Source organism: Grammomys surdaster, unplaced genomic scaffold (genome assembly GCF_004785775.1).
Source record: "Grammomys surdaster isolate TR1022 unplaced genomic scaffold, NIH_TR_1.0 126278, whole genome shotgun sequence".
Lineage (NCBI taxonomy): Eukaryota > Metazoa > Chordata > Mammalia > Rodentia > Muridae > Grammomys > Grammomys surdaster.
This window is the reverse complement of record NW_021621078.1, coordinates 7374369-7396321: the sequence shown is the minus strand read 5'-3', so window position 1 is coordinate 7396321 and position 21953 is coordinate 7374369. Positions and strand designations below refer to the sequence as shown.

General features: G+C 50.7%; 3 protein-coding genes across 4 annotated transcripts in view; all 3 read left to right on the top strand.

The window, feature by feature from the left end:
* The first annotated feature begins 239 nt into the window (after positions 1-239).
* Positions 240-3370, top strand: Rilp (Rab interacting lysosomal protein). Its single transcript, XM_028759205.1, has 8 exons — positions 240-561; positions 634-727; positions 821-927; positions 1019-1207; positions 1483-1628; positions 1979-2101; positions 2546-2629; positions 2895-3370. The coding sequence occupies exons 1-8, from the start codon at positions 340-342 to the stop codon at positions 3037-3039; spliced, it is 1110 nt and encodes a 369-aa protein (XP_028615038.1). The 5' UTR covers positions 240-339; the 3' UTR covers positions 3040-3370.
* A 114-nt stretch (positions 3371-3484) lies between these two features.
* On the top strand, positions 3485-16284 carry Scarf1 (scavenger receptor class F member 1). The gene is made up of 11 exons (XM_028759204.1): positions 3485-3892; positions 4202-4260; positions 4505-4606; positions 5354-5876; positions 9779-9997; positions 10388-10516; positions 11403-11506; positions 11643-11760; positions 13231-13352; positions 13442-13588; positions 15067-16284. Exons 1-11 carry the CDS (start codon positions 3762-3764, stop codon positions 15894-15896), a joined length of 2484 nt encoding a protein of 827 aa, XP_028615037.1. The 5' UTR covers positions 3485-3761; the 3' UTR covers positions 15897-16284.
* Positions 16285-21115: 4831 nt separating this feature from the next.
* Positions 21116-21953, top strand: part of Slc43a2 (solute carrier family 43 member 2) — a 40552-nt gene continuing 39714 nt past the window's right edge. Inside the window, exon 1 of one of the 2 annotated variants that reach the window (XM_028759247.1) lies at positions 21116-21226. The gene's annotated coding sequence lies outside the window, so the exon portion shown is untranslated. Of the gene's footprint in view, positions 21227-21561; positions 21820-21953 lie in introns of those variants that run through there. The other variant, XM_028759246.1, reaches the window with a different exon arrangement.

The window sequence follows — 21953 nt, the reverse complement described above, 5'->3', positions numbered from 1 at the left end:
CTTCAGTCTTTCACCTCTCTGGAGTGCTTGGCAGCCAAATCCAGGGGTGGAGCCTGGATCAGGCGCTATGGGAAGGACTTGCCTCAAGTGACCACTTACAGCCCTAGTCCTCAAATCTTGGATACCTGCCTGAAGTTGGCCGACCTGTATCCAGTGACCTTGTAGGGCTCAAGGAGTCCAGCGCACTCTCCCACCCCAGGGCCTTTTCCCCTATTTGTTCCTCCCTTGTTGCTTCTACCCCGCCCCTTATAGCCCTAAACTTCCTGGGCCGGAACTGTTAAGCTTTTTTCTGCCCCTGCTGAGGGTGTGGATGGCTTTTGACCTTAAGAGAGGAAAAAAATGGAGCCCAGGAGGGCAGCGCCCGGGCTACCCAGCCAGGCCTCTTCAGTGGGCGCGGGGTCAGCAGCCGAGCTCGTGTACCATCTAGCGGGGGCTCTGGGCACTGAGCTACAGGAACTGGCACGCCGTTTCGGACCCGACGCGGCGGCTGGGCTGGTGCCGCTAGTAGTGCGGGCGCTGGAGCTCTTGGAAAAGGCCGCTGTGGGGCCGGCTCCGGACTCGGTGAGTCACCGGCGCCTCCTTTTACCCCTGGGAGCCGGCAGGCCTAGCCCTGAGACCCCCGGCTCCCCCCAGCTGCAGGTATCCGCACAGCAGGCCGAAGTGGAACTGCGGCGGCTGCGCGAGGAGAACCAGCGCCTCCGCCGGGAGCTAGGCTCCGGGCCGCAGGGTGAGTGAGGGTCCCATCCGAGCAGAGCGAGCTGGGGGCAGCCGAGGCCTGCGTACCCCACAGACCAGTGGTGCTAAAACACTCCTTCCTCAGAGGAGCGCGCGCTGCTCCGACAACTCAAGGAGGTGACAGATAAACAGCGAGATGAGCTTCGGGCACACAACCGAGATCTGCTGCGCCGAAGCCAAGAGACCGAGGCGGTGAGGGCGGGGCCAGACGGGAGCGGGAAGTGGGGCGGGGCCGCTGCGGGCCTCGGAGCCCCGCCCTCTAGCTCTCTCGCTCCACCCTCAGCTGCAGGAACAGCTGCAGCGCCTCCTGCTGATCAACTCTGAGCTGCGGCACAAGCTGGCTGCAGTGCAGACCCAATTGAGGGCGGCGCAGGACCGGGAGAGGGAGCGCCACCAGATAGCTCAGGATAACTCCCAACAGCTGGCTAAAGAACAGAGCTTGGAGCCGGTTGCGGCAACCCCAGATGACCCGGTGAGAGCCGGAGCGGAGTCAAAATACATCCCAGACCTCACAGCATTCAGCAGTTGGTGACCCAGCCTAGGTTTCCCCTGCGTGGGTGTGCCATGAAGTTTAGAAGGTACCTAGGAAGTTGGAAGGCAGCAACAGCAGTTGTTGGCCACCTATGTAGCAGCAACCTTGTCCTCTAAGTTTTCCTAGTAGACACTTCCCCTAATATTATTGTGAGCGCTGGGACTTAGGAGAAAACCAAGAGAGATTGCTCTCCGACCATTCCTGACCTCACACAGGTGGATACTCAGAAGCAGCCAGGGAGCCCTCCAGAGGCTGTCCAGTGTGGATTCAGCAGGGAAGAGGTTGAGCAGATCCTTCAGGAGCGGAATGAGCTCAAAGCCAACGTGTTCTTGCTCAAGGAGGAGTTGGCGTATTTCCAGCGGTGAGGGACCAGAAGCCAGGATGCCTGTTCCTGGTCACTCCACCTTTTTTTTTTTTTTTGGATCATTTATAGATCAGCAGTGACAATTGCCAGTGTCCTGCTCAGACACCTGTAAGAAGTCATTTCCATAGTCCTTGCCCTTCTGGAAACTCATTCAAACAGGGCAGCACCAGGGTCACCAAGCTGAAGCAGCAAGCCTTCTCCTTAGGAGGGGCCATATAAGCTCAGTTCAGAGGTATTGACAGTATAGCACTTCCGCATGTTTCCAGGGGAAACAGTGAGCAGAGGTCAGGTATTTGATTGACACCTCCTGTTGGCGTTCCCACTCTCTTCCCTTTCCTCTTCTCTAGAGAGCTGCTCACAGATCACCGGGTCCCTGGGCTTCTGCTTGAAGCCATGAAGGTGGCAGTCAAGAAACAGAGGAGGAAGATCAAGGCCAAGATGTTGGGGACACCAGAAGAAGCAGAGAGCAGGTAAGATCCTGCCTCCATGCCCACCGAACAAACCCCTTAGCCTGCTGCAGTTCTGCTATGCCCAATGATGCAACTTAGCCATGCCCTGCCCCTCACTAAGCCTGTCCAGCTGCCATCCTATCCTCTTTAACCCACTGCTCCCACTTGCTCTGGCTGCTGTGCGTCCTGCTGAAGAAACTGTTGATGCTACTTCCCCAGACTCAGGTTTCCTTCCTTGGCTGGATCTCTTTATTAAAGGAAGCTGTGCAGCCTTGTGAAGGGCTGTTATCTGCCAGGCTGTAAAGTGTCCTTGATCCCCTCAGTGTCCCCTCTCCAGCTCTGAGACCTTGTAGTCACTTCGTCCTCCCGTGATGTTCCTGAAAGTCCTTCAGGAGGTGCCACGTGAGCTGGACTCATAGTATCCCTTAGGCCCTGATATACAGCCCTTGCATTTCTTTATCCTAGTGATGATGACGATGGCTCCTGGCTCCTGCTCTCCAACAACAAGGAAGATGTTCCCCTAGTTCCTGGGTCCAGAATCCAGAATTTGTATGTTGGAGGAGGGGAGGAGAGGAGGGTGGAGGAGGGGCCTGCCTGGCTCTTCTCCACCCTTCCTCTCTGCTCCACTACCTTTCATGCTGTTCTAAGATCTGTCTTACCTCCTGTTTCTCTGTCCCATGTGCCTTCATTTCTCTGAGACCTATGCTGTCCTCTTTCCTCCAAAACCCCCTTTTCACCTATCTCGACCCTCAGCCTACATCCTTGACATCTCTGCCTCCCTGGCTCAATGTTCCTCTCTTGGCTCTCCTTCCAGCTTTGGCTTATGGTATCGGGGTGAAACTGAGGCCCCTGAAGCTGAGACCAGCGACACAGCTCCTAGCAGGCTGCAGGAAGGAGAAGAGGCTCCACAGCAACCCCACCTGCAACCTGTGGACAGCCTTCCAGCCCCCAATTCCTGACTAGTTCTCTGCTTTCAATGAACATCTTGGTCTGAGGGCTTCAGTTATTCAGGAAGCTTAACTCTGGGTTCCAGCTAACTGCATGGATGTGTGACCTCAAATGAGGATGAAGCTCCGCCCCACATGCCCTCCCCCACCTAGCCTGTGGTAGGCATGATGGAACTTTAGCCTGTCTCCCCTTCTTGACATCTCTGTACCACACTTCAGAGTCAGAGGTAAAGGTATCTCTGAACTCTGCTTTTTCCCATTGTGAGACAAAGGGCTGCCAGCCTGCCTCCCTGGGGCTTGTGCAGGTGACCAGTGCAATAAATACCCATAGTAACCCTAAAAATGTTCTTGGTCTGTCTGTCGGTGGTCCATGTTACCTCCCAGCTGTGGCAGGAACAGAGGCATGGCGATGTTTCATTAGAAGATCTCCTCGGCTCCTCACTGAGGATAAGAAACATCTCCTTATTTGGGGGGTGTGGCTCCTACCCCCACCCCATTCCTTTGCCTGTCTCCAATGTTTAGGGAACCCGTGGCTTCAATCTTCTGGCCTCCTCCTGGCTGAATCCACTCAGTTTTCACTATTTTCAGTCAGCCCTATTTTCCCTTTCGCTTCTATGTGCTAAGCTGCCTGCCCTCTCAGGGAGGTGCCTCGTAGCAGCCCGCCCTCTATCCTGGCTTCCTCAGGAAAAGCCTTGGGAGGAAGCAGGGAGGGGGTTGGGAGCTGTGGGGACCAGATGAAACCAGGCCCTCCTACTATGCTGGCCGCCATGGGACTAGGGTTGGTGTTCTCACTGCTGCTCTGGACTCGGGGGACCCAGGGATCCACGCTAGACCCAACTGGTCAGCACGTCTGTGTAGGCAGCAGGTGGGTCTTGTGGGAGTCTGGTTGATATGGTGGCTGACTAGTGTTGAGTCATTTTGGAAAATAAAGAGGTGGGTAGGAGGGTTTGGGCCTCAAGAAGGGGACTTTGAGAGGCAGCCTGGCAGGTGATAGATGGTCATGCAGATGGTGGGGAGGTCAGGGAAGGGAAAAAGAAGGGTTGGGGACATGGTACTGAGACTCACGGCCTGTGACACTGGGCTAGACTTCCTAAGTGGAGCTGGGGAAGACTCCCACATCTCAGTCAGAGTCAGTGACCCACCCAATGGGCTCTGCCTCATTTCTACCCCACAGCCCCTCTGAGCTCCAGTGCTGTCCCGGCTGGAGGCAGAAAGATCAAGAATGCACCATCCGTGAGTAGCCAAGACAGTCCCCTATCCAAGGAAAAGAAAGGATGTGACCCAATGACAATCTTTCTACTTTATCTCCCCTCCTGAGCCCTGGAAGCAATGTCCACCCTGTGACATATTACTGCTCTCCAGCACAAAGGATGGCTTTGAAGGGAGCGGAACCCCAGGAGTGGGTGAAAGGGCCAGGGGTGTCCTTTATTTGTTTGTCCCCCAGTCCTTTCAATCCCGGGGACGGGGTATTTTTCAGCCATCTGTGAGGGGTCTGATGCCTGCAGGAAGGATGAGGTATGCGTGAAGCCGGGTCTCTGTCGATGTAAACCTGGATTCTTCGGAGCCCAGTGCAGCTCTCGTGAGTTTTAACGCCTGGGTGACAACTGGGTAAGGGGCAGGAAGTAGGCAAGGCAAGTAGAGATGTGAATATAGAATGGTAAGGTCAGGATTACCTAAGCTTCACTTAGAAAGTGGGCTCGGAAATGAGAAGTGATCCTGGAAACGGCCCTGGGTTTTAACCCACAGCCAGAAAAACCCTGCTTATACGGAACCTTCACTTTTAACTTCTCAGTAAAGACAAATAAAGAGATGCCAAGGGCGTGGGCCTGTGATTCTCCACTTTCCGTACCTCATGCTTGAATGACGGGTAGAAGGTACCTGGAACTAGGCTCTCAAGGGGTGAGTGGCAGGCAGCAAGCATCCTTGGGTTGGTAGGGGACATATGTACTTTCCTGCTACACTGGTAGGCATCTTCTACCTAACATTCAGATGCCAGTGATGGCCAAGGACAGGGAGACACCTTAGCAGAGAGAAGGAAGGGACATGAATGACATCCCATCCACCTGGGAGCCTGGGTACATCACTGTCAAACTCAGGATCTGTGTACTGGAATGGGAAATGGAAGCTAAGCCAGGACTAAGGGTTTTGTCGTCTGAATCTGGGGCCGGAAATGAGCTGAGTCCCAGGAGAAGAGACTGCCAGATGTTCTCAGGGTCTGTCCTTGCCTCTTGAAGGGCAAGCCTGTGTCTTCTTCCTTGAGGAAGGGTCAGGGAAAGGACCTGTGCCCAGCCCTGAACCCGGTTATCTCCCATTCCTAACCTAACAGGCTGTCCAGGCCAGTACTGGGGCCACGACTGTCGTGAGACCTGCCCCTGCCATCCACGTGGCCAGTGTGAACCAGCCACGGGTGTGTGCCAGTGCCAGCCCAACTACTGGGGCAAGCTCTGTGAGTTCCCCTGCAACTGCGGCTCCCACGGACAGTGTGATCCAAAGACGGGCTTGTGCCACTGCGACCCCGGCTGGTGGGCACCCACGTGTCGTCGCCCGTGTCAGTGCAACCCAGCGGCGCGCTGTGACCAGGCCACTGGAGCCTGCATATGCCCGACGGGCTTGTGGGGCCACCGCTGCAGCTTCAACTGCAAGTGCAACACCTCGCCCTGCGTGCAGGACACCGGCCGCTGCATCTGCCAGCAGGGCTGGTGGGGTCCGGAGTGTAATCGTAAGTGCCAGTGTGTACGAGGCCAATGCAGCGTTACTTCCGGCCACTGCTCCTGCCCTCCTGGCTTCCATGGAGTACGCTGTGAGCTGCCTTGCAGCCCTGGCCACTATGGGGCACAGTGCAAAGAAAGGTAAGTCAACAACAGGGTAAGGGCTGGGCAAGAAATAGGACAGGTATACAGAGGGGGTTATCTCAGGCAATCTCTAAAAACAAGGATGAAAGAAAAAAAAAACCCACATCCATGCATCTGGGTCTATTTATGCCTTCTTCTCTCAGCCCATCAATGCTAAAAAGTACAAACCACCAGCTGGAGAGAGAGCACAGTAGTTAAGACTTCATTGTGCTGCTCTTTCAGAGGGCCTAAGTGTTCTCGGTTGTTCTCGGGACCCATATCTGTTCCCCTCTGCTGATGAGTAACTGCACTCATGTGTACATATCCCCACAAACACACACACACACACACACACATTTTTTTTTTCTGAGCATAATAGTATATGCCTTTAATCCCAGCTCTGGTGAATAGAAGCTGGTAAATCTCTGTGTATTTGAGGCCAGCTAATTTGTGTAGTTCTAGGACATCCAGAACTACATAGTGAAACTCTGTCTCAAAAAAAAAATGTACATGTATGTGTGTGTATATGTATTTATATATAGCTCCCCTGTAATCCCAGCACTCAGGAAGCTGAAGCAAGAGGATTCCCTGTGAGATTACAAGTTCCTAGCCTGGTTTACATAGCAAGTCCAAGTCAGCCAGCATTACATAAGTGAGACTCAAAAAAAGAAAAACTGCTGTCCAGCCTGTTGGGGCTGGATAGGCCTCCGATGTCAGCACGTGGAAGGCAGAAGAAGCATAGGATCATGCATTAGATGTCAGCCTGTGCCACATACTGAGGTGGCAAGGCCATCTGTGGGATCAGTAGTAACAATACAGGCTGGAGGCAGGAGGATCACTTTGATATCATCTTTGGCAACACAGTAAGTCTGAGGCTAGCCTGGGCCACATGAAGACACTATCAATGATCCCCCTCCCTCGAAGCTGCAACAAGCTCTATGTAGAACAAGGCATGGGTCTGGGGATACAGATCAGTAGTAGAGACAGCTGGCCTGGCATGCACTAAGTTCAAGGTTTGGTTTCTACCACAGAAAGATCAGGGAGCAAATGTAGAGTAAGACATTATATCCCATAATTCATAGTAAGTATTTGAAACAACCTGAGTCAAAATGTAAGCATACAACACAAACTCAGCCTTTCCTAAAAACGAATAAGAATGTAATGCAGTCTTTTTCTTTGCTTTCTTGCTTGCTTCCTTCCTGTCTTTGGTTTGGTTTGTTTTGGTGTAGGTTCCAATCTCTTGTCTCTTGTGGCTTAGACTGACCTCAAACGCCTGATCCTCCTGACTCTACCCCCAAGCCCACGGACCGCAGCAGTCAGCTCCTCCCCACCTCTTTTCTTTGATATTTTTGAGACAGGGTCTCACTCTGTAGCCCAGACAGGCCTGGGACTCACTCTATAACCCAGGCAATCGTCCCTCCTCTGCTTCCTAAGCACTAGGATTTCAGGTCCAAACTGCAACTCCCAGCTTGTAATAAATGCCACACAGACACACACACACACACACACACACACACACACGCCTCCAATGCTAGTCAGAATCAGACAAACTGATTTTTTTAAAGATTTATTTATTTATTTATTTATTTATTTATTTATTTGTTATGTTTAGTGTTCTGCCTGCTTGCCAGGCAACTGCAGGCCAGAAGAGGGCACCAGATCTCATTATAGATGGTTGTGAGCCACCATGCTGTTGTTGGGAATTGAACTCATGACCTCTGAAAGAGCAGTCAGTGCTCTTAACTCTGAGCCATCTCTCCAGCCCTGTTGTTTTGTTTGTTTTTGTTTTTTTTTTTTTTAAGACAAGTTCTTTTTGTGTATCTCAGGCCACTGTTCACTTTGCAGAGGTCTTTCTACCTCTGCCCCTGGAGCGCTGGAGTTGTGAACATGGGCCACCACACCCAGCTCAGCTAAACTGATTTTATGATCACTCTTTTTCCCTGATAATGGATCCCAGATGATCAAGTGTCAGCAGAGAACAATCAAGTTCTGTTAGCATCACTGGAAATTTAAGATGAGTTAATCCTGAAACTATCATGATGAAATAATTTCTATTTTCTTTAAATTTTCATTTATTTATTTTTTTAATTTTTTTTTAAATCCTTATTTTTATTTTACACATGTGGGTGTTTTTCCAGTATGAATGCCTGTGCACTAAATGCCTGCAGAGTCCCGAGGAGGACACCAGATCCCCTAGAGTTGGAGTTATATACAGCCTTGAGTCATCATGTGGGTGCTGGAAACTGAACCCTGTACTAACAGTGGTTCTCAACCTATTAAAGCTTCCACCCTTTAATACAGGTGCTCGTGATGTGGTGACTCCCCAACCATAAAATTATCCTCACTTCTATTTCATAGCTGTAATTTTGCTGCCATTATGAATTGTGATGTAAATATCCGGTATGCAGGACGTCTGACATGTGACCCTTGTGAAAGGGTCTTTCAATGCCCTGAGAGGGGTTATGACTCACAGGCTGAGAACTGCTGTTGCTCTACTAGGACAACAAGTGTTCCTAACTATTGAGCCATCTCTCTAGTATTTCTTTTTGGGACAAGATCTCACTATATACCCCAGGTTGACTTCAAACTCAGAGATCTGCCTGCTTCTGCCTCGGCCCTGCTACACGATTTTTTCTGGTGCTGGAATTTAAGGCCTGTGTCATAATGGCCGGCATTATTTTTTACAAAGACAGAATCTTGGATGGCTGGAAAGACGGCTCAGCAGCGAAGAGCACTCACTGGCTGCTCGCACAGAGAACCAGGGTTTGATTCTCAGCACACGCATGATGCCTTGAAATCATCTGGAACACCAGTTTCAGGAGAGCTGAAGCCCTCTTCTGGTTTCCTTGGTCACCAGGCACTGGAGTGTTGCACAAACATGCAAGAAAAAAAAAAGAAAGAAAGAAAGAAAGAAAGAAAAAGAAAGGGTTTTTAGTGGCTTTGAAAGCTGTACCGTGGTGGGGCACGCCTTTAATCCCAGCACTTGGGAGGCAGAGGCAGGCGGATTTCTGAGTTCGAGAGTTCGAGGCTAGCCTGGTCTACAGAGTGAGTTCCAAGACAGCCAGGGCTACTCAGAGAAACCCTGTCTCGAAAAAACCAAAAAGAAAAAAAAAAATGGGGCTGGAGAGATGGCTCAGTGGTTAAGAGCATTGACTGCACTTCCAGAGGTCCTGAGTTCAAATCCCAGCAACCACATGGTGGCTCACAACCATCTGTAATGAGATCTGATGCCCTCTTCTGGTGTGTCTGAAGACAGCTACAGTGTATTCATATATAATAAATAAATAAATCTTTAAAAAAAAAAAAAGAAAAAAAGAAAAAAAAATGAAAGCTGTACCATGTGTGTGTTCAGGAAGAATGAGTCTGTAGACTTTTTTGTTATAGTTAAATTAATATACCCTTAAAAAATAAATAAAAAAGGAAAGGGTCTCTGTATGTTACCCAGGCTAGTCTCAAACTCCTGTGTTCAGGTGACTCTCCTCTCAACAGCCTCCTAAGTGGTTTCTTATGACACTTGTCTGCCCCCAGCCGCTCAGTCCTAACCTCAGAGATGGTATAGTATGGGAACCAGAACAGAGAAAGGGGGTGGAGGGAGAAGGGGGCTGAGTGGGAGGGAAGTGAGGGGTGGGAAGTAACTTGGCTGCTCTGGCTGAGCTGGTGGCTCCCAGCATCCTTTGTAAACCCAGGGAAGGATGAGTCACAGAACAGGGAGTCAGGAGTGAGGTAGAGACCTGTGATCCCTCAGAGATAGATCTTCTGCTCAACCTTTCCAGTGTACAACACAGAGAAACTGAGGCTTCAGCCTGAGTGATCCATCTGGGACCCAGATTTCCCCAGTGCCCTGAGTCCTGACAATGTGTGCAGTTCACAGGGTGGAAGGTATGGCTCTCAGTGCTCCCATGATCCCTTTCTCTTGCCAGCTGTGGCCACTGTGAGCCGAATGCCACGTGCTCTCCAGTCACCGGCAACTGTGAGTCCTGCAAGCCAGGCTGGAACGGGACTCAGTGCAAGCAGCCATGTCCTCCAGGCACCTTTGGTGAGAGGTGCACTGGGCAGTGCCCCCGCTGCTGGCTTGGAGAGCCCTGTCAAGCAGAAACTGGGCACTGCCAGCGCTGCGACCCTGGTTGGCTAGGGCACAGGTAAGGGAGGTGCTACCTTGCTCTGAACATATTTTTCTCCTCAACCCCTCCTCTCAACTGTTCTTTCTGGGAGGACTGGCACTTACACAAAGTTCACATTCACACAGCTCAGGGACTGCCTCCTGGCCTGGCTGAGGGGAAGAGGAGGATCTGAGGGGGGTCTGGGAAGGGTGTACATATAGCTGCCTCCTCCCTAGTCTTTTCCTTCTCCCTCAGGGACCTGCAGTTTGTCACCCACTTGGGTTTGGCTCCAGCTTCAAGGCCATGTATACTTGAGCTTTGCTTCAGGGGAACGGCCCTTTTGGGAACCCATGTCCAGGATGATGGGAGAGGTTGTAGGACCTTCCTGCCCTCCCAGTTCTGAGTCTTGCTTCCCTCATGTAACCTCAGGTGTGAGAACCCTTGTCCCCTTGGTACCTTTGGGAAGGGCTGCAGCTCTACCTGCCCCGCCTGTGTTCAGGGGACTTGTGATGCAGTGACTGGGGAATGTGTCTGCAGTGCTGGCTACTGGGGGACCAGGTAAGCACTAGGCCTTGGGGACATGGGATTATGGGAGATGAGGTCAGACCTCTGTGTAATGTTTCTTAGATTTCCCTCACTAAGCCTCTCCACTTCTCAGAAACCCTCTCTTGACCCTATAATGAAGATGTTAGTTCTCCTGTGCAGGATGGCATCTTCAGAGGAAACCCAGAGGTTAATAATCTAAGAGGACTAAAAAATAAATGAAACTTTTTAAAAGGAAAGAAAAGTAAAAATATTTTTTAATGATTTATTTATTTAATGTATGTGAGTACACCATTGCTGTCTTCAGACACACCAGAAGAGGGCACCAGACCCCCATTACAGATGGTTGTGAGCCACCATGTGGTTGCTGGGAATTGAACTCAGGACCTCTGGAAGAGCAGTCAGCACTCTTAACCACTGAACCATCTCTCCAGCCCTCTAAAAATAATTTTTAAAGGGAAAGGAAAATATCAGGAGGCAAAAAGGAATTGGCGCCTCATTCAGATGAGGATTTGCTTAGGGGTGGGACCCGGATCCCACTGGTGCTCTTCTAGTTCTTCAGGATCAAGCAGTCAGCGACTCCAGGCAGATGTCTATCTAGAGAACAACACATAGGGTCATGTGGAGGAGACCTGTTTTACAAAGAAAGGGATGGTGGTCCAGGAGTTAGGGGAAGGGCTGGTCTTGATGCAAGGCTTCTTGGTCCTCCCACAAGGCTGAAGGATAAGGGCTGTCACTCAAAGTCTCTACAGTGAAGCACTCTCAACACTACAGGGCCACTTAGGATGTGACTTAGAAGTCAGAAGGGTCTTCTGGCAGGACCTGGGGACAGTATCCAGAAATCTACTATACCTTCCCCTCTGCAGTGCCTTTAGCTGTCTTTCCTATATGTACCCCCTAGCTGCAATAGTTCCTGCCCATCTGGCTTCCACGGAAACAACTGCTCTATCCCCTGCCAATGCCCAGAAGGGCTCTGCCACCCCGTGTCTGGGGCCTGCCAGCTGGGTAAGTGAAGGGAGCATGAAGGAACATTTGGTCATTTCCATGGCTGCAGGAGTCTCAGTGGCAGGGAAGGATTGGGCACACTTCAAGATGGGATCCTCAAAGGTCCTGAATGTGCGCCCATCTGCCATGTTCCTAGGCCGTCATGGTAAAAACGCCCTCATTGTGGGCATCCTGGTCCCTCTGCTGCTGCTCCTCATGGGCATCATCTGCTGTGCCTACTGCTGCTCAGCCACCCGACTGGACCCCAAGGACAGGTAAACACTAGCCACTATGCAGGTTTCTTTGGGATGGGGAAGAGCTGAACTTGTCACTCTTCAGGTAGTGACATAGACTGAAGCTTGACTTTTGACAAGGAAGTGTCTGAGTCACATGAACATGAGCAGGGGTACTGGGTGGCAGGGGACTCAGAGTCACACCTGCAGCAGAACGCTGAGCTCGTGACAGCGCTGCAAGGGCTGGGACAGAGGTGAATCCACACAGTTCAGCAGAGAAGGGAAGAGACCAGATTTCAAACCATCAAGAGAGAAGTCCAAGCTGTGGTTTTGAAGAGAGCACAGTCTGAGGGATAGATTATGGAGGAAGGACTGGTGAGGCCCAGAAGAATGTGTTCATCTTCACATCTCTTGGTCCTTGGACATACCACATCATGGAAGTCTGGAACAGGGAATGTGGTGATGGAGGGTTCATTTCTTCAATCTACAAAGATCCTGAGGCTCATGGGGTCTCAGCTGCTCTGGGCTCATACAGAGGCCCTGTCTGGCTTTTTGGACTCTCTGTCTGGTGTTCTTTCTCCTCCATCATGCTAGGAATGAGACCCAGGGTTTGCTTATGCTAAGCAAGTGCTCTACTACCAAGCTCACCCTCAGCCTTGTCTGTTTGCTTGCTTTTTGATAAAATACTTCACCATGTAGCTCAGGCTGTCATGAAGTGGATATCTTCATGCCTCAGCCATTCGAGTGCTAGGAGTCTGGGAATGTGCCACCACACTAGGCCCCGATCCTTGATTCTGTCCTCTGTGTTGTGGGTATTCATGATGATCATACAGCCTGGGGGCAAGGAAGATGCTCACCCTCTACCCTCCAGAAGAAGATGAGGACTTGTCCAAAGGCTGTCAGAGAACTCTGACAAACTGTCCCTTCAGTTTGGAGATGCAGTAGAGTGGGCAGCAAGAGTGGGTTTCAGCTAGGATGATAGTCCTAAGAGCTACATTTTTGAGAAACCATTGCAGGTATTAGTATTAGTACTTGGTTTTGGGCCGTGCCAAACCTTCTGTCAGATTTACAACTGAGGCCAAGAAAAGTGAAATCAGAGCCGATATGGTTACTCAGACCTGCCTGGCTTCTAGAGCAGTGGTTCTCAACCTTCCTAATGCTGTGTGACCCTTCGATATAGTTCCTCCCGTTGTGGTGACACACCCCGCACACACACCATAAAATGTTTTTCATTGCCATTTCACAACTGTAATTTTGCTACTGCTATGAATCATAATGCAAATATTTTTGGAGATAGAAGTTTGCCAAAGGGAGCGCGGCCTACAGGTTCAGTGCTCTGGAGCTCTGTTGCCTCCTGTGACTTAGATTTTGAACTCCATGGTTAGGATTGTATTCTGTTATCCATGTGCAGGGCCATCAAAGTGGATGTAGTCACCTGACACATCCTGCCAGTCTGACGTGGGTTTCCTGAGGTCTTGTCCACTGATCACCCTCTCTTTGCCACCCTCTCAGGCCTGAGAGAAATGGAGCTGCCTTTTTCAGAATGAAGCAGCAGGTGTGGGGGGCCCTCACCAGCCTGGGCTCGGCACTGCCCTGTGGCTCCCTCAGTAACTACAAGCTACCCTGGGTGACAGGTAAGTGGGTACTGGGAGTCAGGGTCTGGAGTCTAGGGCTAAGGTGGGACAAGGCTTCCCATGAGGCCCCTGACCTGGAACCCCTGCAGTTTCTCATCACGATCCGGAGGTTCCCTTCAACCACAGCTTCATTGAGCCACCCTCTGCCGGCTGGGCCTCTGACGACTCCTTCTCTTCTGATCCCGACTCTGGAGAAGAGGACGAAGCTCACACCTACTTCGTGCCACCTCGAGAAGGTAGCCCCGACAGCTGCTCAGCCCAGGAAGCCTTGCTCACCACTGTGGCACCTTCCGTGTTCCTTTGGCAGATGTCTGTCTGTGTTTGTTTTCCACCACTTGCTGTTTCTGGCTCTGAGAACAAGTTCAGAACAAAGGAGCATCCTGTCCTCACCAAGCTTGTAGCAAACAGTAAAAAGGATGATGTCATGCTGGGTACGGTGGCACCTGCCTTTTATCCCGGCATTTGAGAGGCAGAGGCAGGTGGATCTTTGTGAGTTTGAGTTCAAGGCCAGATTGGTCTACATAGTGAGCTCCAGGAGAGCCAGAAGTATGTAAAGAAGCCCTGTCGATAGATAGATAGATAGATAGATAGATAGATAGATAGATAGATAAAAAGATATGTCACCTGACAATAGAGGACAGAATGGGTCATCATAAAATTCCTTCCTGGGGGAGACATAAGCAACCTCTACCCCTTCTAAAACAAAGGTCCCAACAACAAACCAAGACACGATGCCACCAAAGCGCATTCTGGGAACCAGTGAGTTTATTAGGTTTTTGGTTTTTTTTTTTTTTTTTTTTTTTTTTTTTTTGGTTTTTTTCAAGACAGGGTTTCTCTGTGTAGCCCTGGCTGTCCTGGAACTCACTCTATAGACCAGGCTAGCCTCTAACTCTCAAACTCAGAAATCCACCTGCGTCTGCCTCTGCCTCTGCCTCTGCCTCCCAAGTGCTGGGATTAAAGGCGTGCGCCACCACCGCCCGGTAAGGTTTTCATATAGAGCTTAGGTGAAGGGTCATTTACAGGGCACAGGTGCTCCTCCCTATAATAGGCCATATCTAGAAAGCCTTTACCCATAGGGATGTGGGCTTACCCAGCCACATGATGGAACCCGCCTCTCCTGATATTCTGCAGTTTATATATTCTAGCCCCTCCCCAGAGATCTCATGCAATTAAGATAGAGTTGGAAACGACAGGTGATAGGGGGGACTGGAGACTCAGGTAAGTGTCTCTTAACCCAACCCTCCATGAGTGGGTATAAACACTCAGCAAACCCAGCTGGGATAATCTTTTTCCAAGTGCACAGGTGAACACTCCAACATGGCAGTTGTTTGGCTCAGAGGATGGCCACAACTGTCATGGTTTAGTTGGGGCATACAAACAAAAAGGAGGGACTCTGAAGCTACCCATGGCTGGGGTAACTGTGGTTAAGGAGTGTGCCTGTTAGTAGTAGCTGTGTCCAGTCTAGCCGAATCAGTAGGAATTGGCCAAGTGAAAATTAGGCAGCAGTGATTTTTTTTGGATAAAATGCAGTGTGCAGTGGTTCAAAGCAAGGAGGAGTAGAGAGTAAAGGGTGAAGGAGAGGTGTCTACTACACCAGCCTCTCCCTGCCTCACTCTTCCCTGCCACATCTCGAGGCCTCTGGGAAAATTTTGTGCCCCAGGATGGATTAGAGCAGTGTACCCAGCTGAAGCTCTTCTGTTTTCTCCCCTGCCAGAGACAGTCCCTATGGCCCAAGAAGAATCACTAGCAGCCAGCCTTCCTGGAGGCCCCTTCCCTCCCCCTGAGGATGCCTCCACACCATTCCCCATCCCACGCACGTCCAGCCTAGCTCGGGCCAAGAGGCCATCTGTCTCCTTTGCTGAAGGCACTAAATTTGCACCACAGAATGGCCGAAGCTCTGGGGATCTCTCCAGCCCCATCCGAAAACCCAAGAGACTCTCCAGAGGTGCTCAGCCACGTCCTGAAGGGCAGGAGGGTGAGGAGTCTACAGGCCCAGAGCAAGCAAACACAGAGGAGGATGCTCCTACAGCCACAAGCTCTGGAGATGCTGGCATTAGTGACGGCCAACTTCCACCTGATAGCCGAACAGTGGCCGAGTGTGTGGAAACCACCGATGGAGGCATCCAGGAGAGTTCGGGGTCTGTCGCCACTATCTATATGCTGGCAGGGACACCCCAGAAACCTGAGGGCCCTGTCTGGTCTGTCTTTCGTCGTTTGGGAAACTACCAGAAAGATCAGGCAGCACCCAAGGTAAAGAGTGCCATCCCTAAGCCTTTGCGCCGATCTCTAGGTCGAAACCAGACCAGCTCTGGGCTGTCCCCGAGCTCTGGCTCAGCTCCAGGTGCCGTGCTCTCCGGGGCCATGGAGTCCACCGCAGTTAGGCCAGAGGAAGCATCCAGAGGTCTGGGAGATGGTGTTGAGAGCTTAGGGACAGTCCAGGATCCAGTCGCCGGAAGCAGTTCCCCGGAACAGGCAGAAGAGAGGGAACAGGAGGAGCCCCTGTATGCGAATGTTGCGCCCATGTCTGTGCAGCCGCAACACTGAGGACCTTGAGTTTGGTGAGTGGGAAGACTGTGGACCGGGATGCAGGGAGAGCGGGATGCTGAAGCTGCCGTGGACCAGATTGGGCTTTGTGCCGGGAAATGATGCCAAAGCTGTGACAGACTAAACAGAAACTCTGCCCTGGAAGAGGCGAGGGTTAGAGGCCAGCTGGCTGTGGGTCTGCCCCTGGTGGTGTCCCCAGGTGGGACTGGAAGGCCTGAGCAGAGACCCTGTGTAACAGGGTCAGAGAAAGGAGGAGACAGCTACAGGGCTTTTCCTCCATCGTCCTGGATTCTGTTCCAAGACTATTCTTTCTGTCGCTTCAAAACATTTTTTCTTTCTGAAATGGAAAACAACCTAAATATTTGACGATAAAGATTGATTAAACAAATATTTCTTTTAGAAAATTTATTTATTTGGGAGGAGGGCATGTACCACGACCTGCATGTGGAGGTCAGTGGCCAATTCTCGGTGGTTCCTTCCTGTCACCTCATGAGTCTGGGGATGGAACTGGGGCCTGTGACCCAAGTGCTTCTAACCACTGAATCATTTCACTAGCCATCCCTTTTTTGAGACAGGGTCTCTCTTACAGCCTGAGCTGGTCTCAGATTTGCTCCATGGCTGAGAATGCCTTTGCATTTATGATCCTCTTGTTTCTACTTCCCAAGTGCTGGCCTGTACAACTTGAGTTGTCCGTTTTTTTATAGGGCTTCATGCATGGTTAGACAAGCATGCTACCAACTGGGCTACACATTAGCTCAGCTGAACAAGATATTTCTTACAGTTGTTTTCTACACTGTAAGTGACTAGATATGTTATTCAGTAGTATTTGCTAGGCGGATCTGGAGAGATGGCTTGGAGGGTGAGAGCACTGACTGCTTCTCGGTGGACAAGAACACTGACTGCTCCTCCAGAGGGGCTGGGTTTAGTTCCGAAATCCTGGCCTCTTGAGGACATCAGGAATAAAGTTCCTTACAGAACACTCATGTATGCAAAGCACACATACATATGAAATACATTTAAAGATTTAAGAACTTGGTATGTGAGTGTGTAAAGTCACTAACAGGGTGGGGAGTACAGTACAGTTCCTGGCATCCATTGCTCTCTCCTTCAGTGCTGAAGACCAGGCTCAGGTTCTCACGCCTACTCGGCATCTGCTCGTCTGTTTACCACACCACTCATCCCATCTTCTCTTTACATTTTTTTTTCCTTAATTTTTTTTCTCTAATGTCAGGCTGTGGTAGTACATACCTTTAATCCCAGCACTTGGGAGGCAGAAGCAGGCAGATCTCTTAAGTTTGAGGCCAGCTTGTTCTATAGAGCAAGTTCCAGGACAGCCATGGCTACACAGAGAAACCCTGTCTTGAAAAAAAACAACCAGCCAACCAATCTAACTAGAAAAGACCATTTGCTGTTTTTGAGAAGGACCAAGTTTGCTTCCCATCTTGGCAACTCTGCCAGGTAACTCTAGTTCCAGGTCACCTAATGCCCTCTTCTGGTGTTTGTGAATAATGCAGGCTGTGGTGCATATTATACACATTTAGTCAAAACACTTGTAAACTTTTTAAAAAGCTATCTTCTTACTGTGTTCATTCTAAGGTAGAGGCTCTTTTCAGACCTTTGAAGTGGTTGCATTTTTCTACATATTATCTGATTATATTAATTTTTTTTTTTGTTTTTGAAACAGTCTTGTTCTGTTGCCTAGGCTGACCTGGATCTTAGCAGCCCTGGAACACAACAAGGCATCTGCCTGTTCTGTTCTTGAGTGCTGGGATTATGGGTGTGAGCCACCAGACATGTCTTACAATCTTTCTTTAAAAAAAAAACAAACAAACTGCCAGGCAGTGGTGGCGCATGCCTTTAATCCCAGCACTTGGGAGGCAGAGGCAGGTAGATTTCTGAGTTCGAGCCCAGCCTGGTCTACAGAATGAGTTCCAGGACAGCCAGGGCTACACAGAGAAACCCTGTCTTGAAAAACCAAAACAAACAAACACACACCAGGGTCTCAGCTGAGTGGTAGTGGAATACACCTTTAATCCCAGCACTTGGAAAGCAGAGACAATCTCTGAGTTGGAGGCCAGCTTTTTCTAAAGAGTGAGTTCCAGGACAGCCAGGGCTACATAGAGAAACCCTGCCTTGAAAACAAAACAAAATTAACCAACTAAAGATCAGGATCTCACTGGATAACCCTGGTCGGTATAGGCCAGAAACTCTATATAGATTAGGCTGGCCTTGAACTTAAAGAAATGTACCTGCCTCTACCTCCCTGGTGCTGAGATTAAATATGTGCCATCACGCCTGGCTTGGACTCACAATTTCAAATGGGGCGGAATTCATCCTTGTTCTGCTGATTTTAAGTGCCTTTTATATGTTAAGGATATGCTCTCCTCAATTTACTTTTTGTGTGCGGTATACACGTACATGTCTGTGTGCCTCTTACAATTCTCCTGGCCCCCCTTCTGATGGCCTATTGAGCCTTGTGTTGTTTTCATGTATCAAGGCTGTCCTTGAACTCCTGTTCCTCCTGACTTATTTCTTTAAGATTTGCCAAAATTCCTGGGCACTCTCAATTTAAAAAGAAGAATAAGAATAAAAATAAATATAAAAGAATAAGAATAAGGGCTGGAGAGATAGCTCAGAGATTAAGAGCACTGGCTGCTCTTCTAGAGGTCCTGAGTTCAATTCCCAGCAATAACATAGTATCCCTTACAACCATCCGTAATGGGATCCAATGCCTTCTTCTGGTGTCTGAAGACAGTGACAGTGTATTCATGTACATAAATCTTTTTTTAAAAACTAGGAAGATGGAAGAAGAGGCAGAGAAGAAGTAGTTGTAGTTTCATCTCAACAGTGACTTCTTGTTTCATTTGAAAAAGCCACGTAACTCCTCAGTTTTTCATCTGGAATGTAAGGATAATGGCTATATTCAGGGAAGCTGTAGTAGTGAAGAGGCACACAGGGTAAAAGTGTCTAGTATGAGTTTAGCTATCGATAAAAGGCAGTCATCACTGATCCTCCGGCCATCCTTCCAGCACCCTGTGATCTTCTGTCCTTGAACCTGGTACTTTTCACTTGCTCATGTTTTCCTTCTACACCTCATATTGGGCACCTAGGACTAAGACATGTCTGCCCCCAAGGAATTCAGAGCTAGTGGAAAATGGGGGTGCATATTATAAGGCATTATAGTCAGCAGAAAAAGAAAGCAAAAGGCAAAAATGAGAGTGGCTAGAGAAGGCTTCCCAGAGAAGGCACTGCCCAAGAAAGGACAACTAGTGAGAGCAGCACAAAGCCAGGACCACAGGATTCCATAGGAGTGGAGCATCCAGGCCAGGAGGAGGAAAAGGCCGCGGGAAGCAGCCTGGTCCAGTCGGTTGGGGAACTTGAACTTTATCTCCAAGAACAAGGTAGAGAGTTTCTACAGGATCTAGCAATAGGTCAGGCTTATCAAGGTCAGGTTTATATTTCCCACAATTCACTGCAGAGTAGATATGTGATGCAGAGATTGCTGGATGAGTAGTTGTGTCCCAGGGACAGAAATGGGCAGATAAGATAAACAGGACACCAGGTTATACTGGTGCAGTGGGGTCACGGGGAAAGGGAAGACTCATAGTAGATAACCTAGCTATTCTGTTAAGTGTTAAGTTCACAGTGTCTAACATCATTAGATGTTATTAGCTCAGTAGGGTGCCTTTGAACCCCCTAGCACTAGGAGGCAGAGGCCAGCCTGGTCTACATAGTGAGTTCTAGGACAGCCAGAACTACATAGTGAGATCCTGTCTCAACTCTTCCCAAGACACACATACATCTGAGAGAGAAAGGGACCACAATTTTAAAGGGGGGGGGGAGACATTTTAGATATATGTCTGGAGATAGTCCTCAAGCAAATTGCTTAGGGAAAGGATTGAAGGGCTTAAATCTATTGGTAGGTGGTAGGTCCAATTTGGAGCTTATGAGATTCTGCACAGTAGGTCATCAGGCCCCAAATCCACCAGCAAGTCTAGACTAAGGCTGGTAGAACATGCATTGGCAGGACACTAGCGAAGGTTCTGGGCACCAGGGGGCGCACTGGAGCTGAGGGAAGCTGAGCCAGGCTGCTGGGGACTCCCTCAAAGCTAAAGCAAGCCAGCCCTTGCAGTGTGAATCTGAGGGATACGGAGTGTTTTCCAAGGGTAGCTAGTGCCTTTCGTCAGGGAGACTCAGCCAGACAGCTAAATCTTTCGAGCTGAGGCTCCATCCTCCGTCCAGGCAGGACCTCAGAGCAGCGCAGCTCCACTGATGACAGGAGAAAGAAAGGACGGAGCTCTTTAGACCCCTAGCGATCTATCGCTGTTTCCAAAGCCACACTTAGACTAGATGCTCGGGATTGCTCACAGCATGAAAGGTGGAAGAGAGATTGTGGCAGCCACATGAAAGAGTCGTTTGGGAAAGGAGAGCTGGCAGGGCATGCAAAGGTGACCGGTGAACACTGACCAGTCTCAGAAGGGACCAAGAAAAGAGGGCATGGGATGGGGATGGTGACGTCTGAATGGAGGACCAGGGGCGTCTCGGTCCGAAATCCTGACTACAGATCCTTAAAGGACACCGATTAAACTCCAGGCAGGAGGCACCTGAGGGCAAGGATCCGGTGAGTCAGGAGATCTAGCAGGGATGCAGTAATGATGCCAGGACCTGGGTCGGGGTGTTCTGATACCCGTAGACAGCGCCTGGATAGGACAACGGGGGCTAGGCAGCGAGGAACCCGGACACAAAGCCCAAGGAGCAGGCCGAGAAACACAGCACAAAGGGGCGGCAATGGCCTGCGGAGCTGGGGCATCCGGCTCTGATTCTCTCCGGGCGAGAACGGTGTTTTATACTGCGGGCCGAACCGTACGGTAGCTCGCTGTGGACCAAGACTCCGTGAAACGCTGACCCAGGAACTTGACAAGGAAGAGGGCAACGAGAAGGGCGTGGGGCGATGCCCGCGGGGTCACCGGGTCGAGGGGCACTCCAGTTTAACTGGGTAGAGCTGGGCCTGCCCAAGCCGCCCCCCAACCCCCCCATTCCTCTTGTTTGTCTCCAAGTCCGGCCGGAACCGGCTTCTGCTCGCCGGGGGGCGGGCGGGTAGCTGCTGATTGGCCAACGCCTGTTTCCAGCCCCACTCAGCCAATCAACAGGCAGCAGTGTTTTTCATCTTAGGATAGGAATAAAAGGGCTGGAAATAAAGGGGACAGAAAAGGCGCCGGGCGGGCCCGACACACACTGGAAGGAGCCGGGTGAGCTGGACTCTCAGGATCCCGGCCTCAGACGAGGGTGCGAGAACCTGAAGCTGCTCACAGGCAGGGGTTAGCGGGAAGGTGCGTGCTTGTCAGAGGGACGACATTGGGAGGGAGACGTAACGAAAAGAACGAGGAGGACAGAGGGACAAGATCTGCTTCTATGGAAACGGGCTAATTGCCGGGGTAACAGCCCGGCACGGGGGTCGCGCGGTTGGCTCGCGCCGCCGGTTTGAACCGGCTTCGCTTCTCCCATGCGGGGTTCGCGTGGCGGTAGCGCCTAGCGACCTACACACTAACCAATGGCGCGGCAGTTCCTGTGCGGTCCCGCCAATGAATGCGCCGTGGGCGGGCCGTTCCGGGGCTCCCTGTGCTGATTTTGTGGTTGAAGGAACAAGCTCTAAGGAAGGGTCTCGAGTACGGGCGGGAGGGAGCCTGTCAGGGTCCCTGGGAGTGGCAGCTCTCAGGTGTGCCTCTACTCAGGTGACCTTACCGCGAACTGCCTCCCTTTCCGGCCCCCAAAGTAGCTGTTCAGTCTTGCTTGGGATCAGAACCAGCTCCACGTCCTTGAGCATACATTAGTCCTTTTCCAGCTGCCATGCCTCAGTTTACCTCCGAGTGAACTAAGGGAGAAGCCTTTTCTCTTGGCCAGCAGGACTCCACTGTGTCCTAAGGTAGCGGTACCAGGCAGCTGCGGGTTCGGGGTGGCCCAGGTCCCTGACAGGGCTAGGGTTCTCTTCTTTTGCGGTGTGCACCTATAGCCTGGGTTGCCGGGGACTGACAGGCTGGTCGCTGTGCGCCAGCGGCC

Coding starts and splice junctions, on each gene's coding strand:
- Rilp (XM_028759205.1), top strand. CDS start 340: ATGGAGCCCAGGAGGGCAGCGCCCGGGCTACCCAGCCAGGCCTCTTCA. Junction 1,629..1,978: donor GAGTTGGCGTATTTCCAGCG/GTGAGGGACCAG, acceptor CCTCTTCTCTAG/AGAGCTGCTCACAGATCACC. Junction 2,102..2,545: donor CCAGAAGAAGCAGAGAGCAG/GTAAGATCCTGC, acceptor TCTTTATCCTAG/TGATGATGACGATGGCTCCT.
- Scarf1 (XM_028759204.1), top strand. CDS start 3,762: ATGAAACCAGGCCCTCCTACTATGCTGGCCGCCATGGGACTAGGGTTG. Junction 5,877..9,778: donor GGGGCACAGTGCAAAGAAAG/GTAAGTCAACAA, acceptor TTCTCTTGCCAG/CTGTGGCCACTGTGAGCCGA. Junction 11,761..13,230: donor CGACTGGACCCCAAGGACAG/GTAAACACTAGC, acceptor CCACCCTCTCAG/GCCTGAGAGAAATGGAGCTG.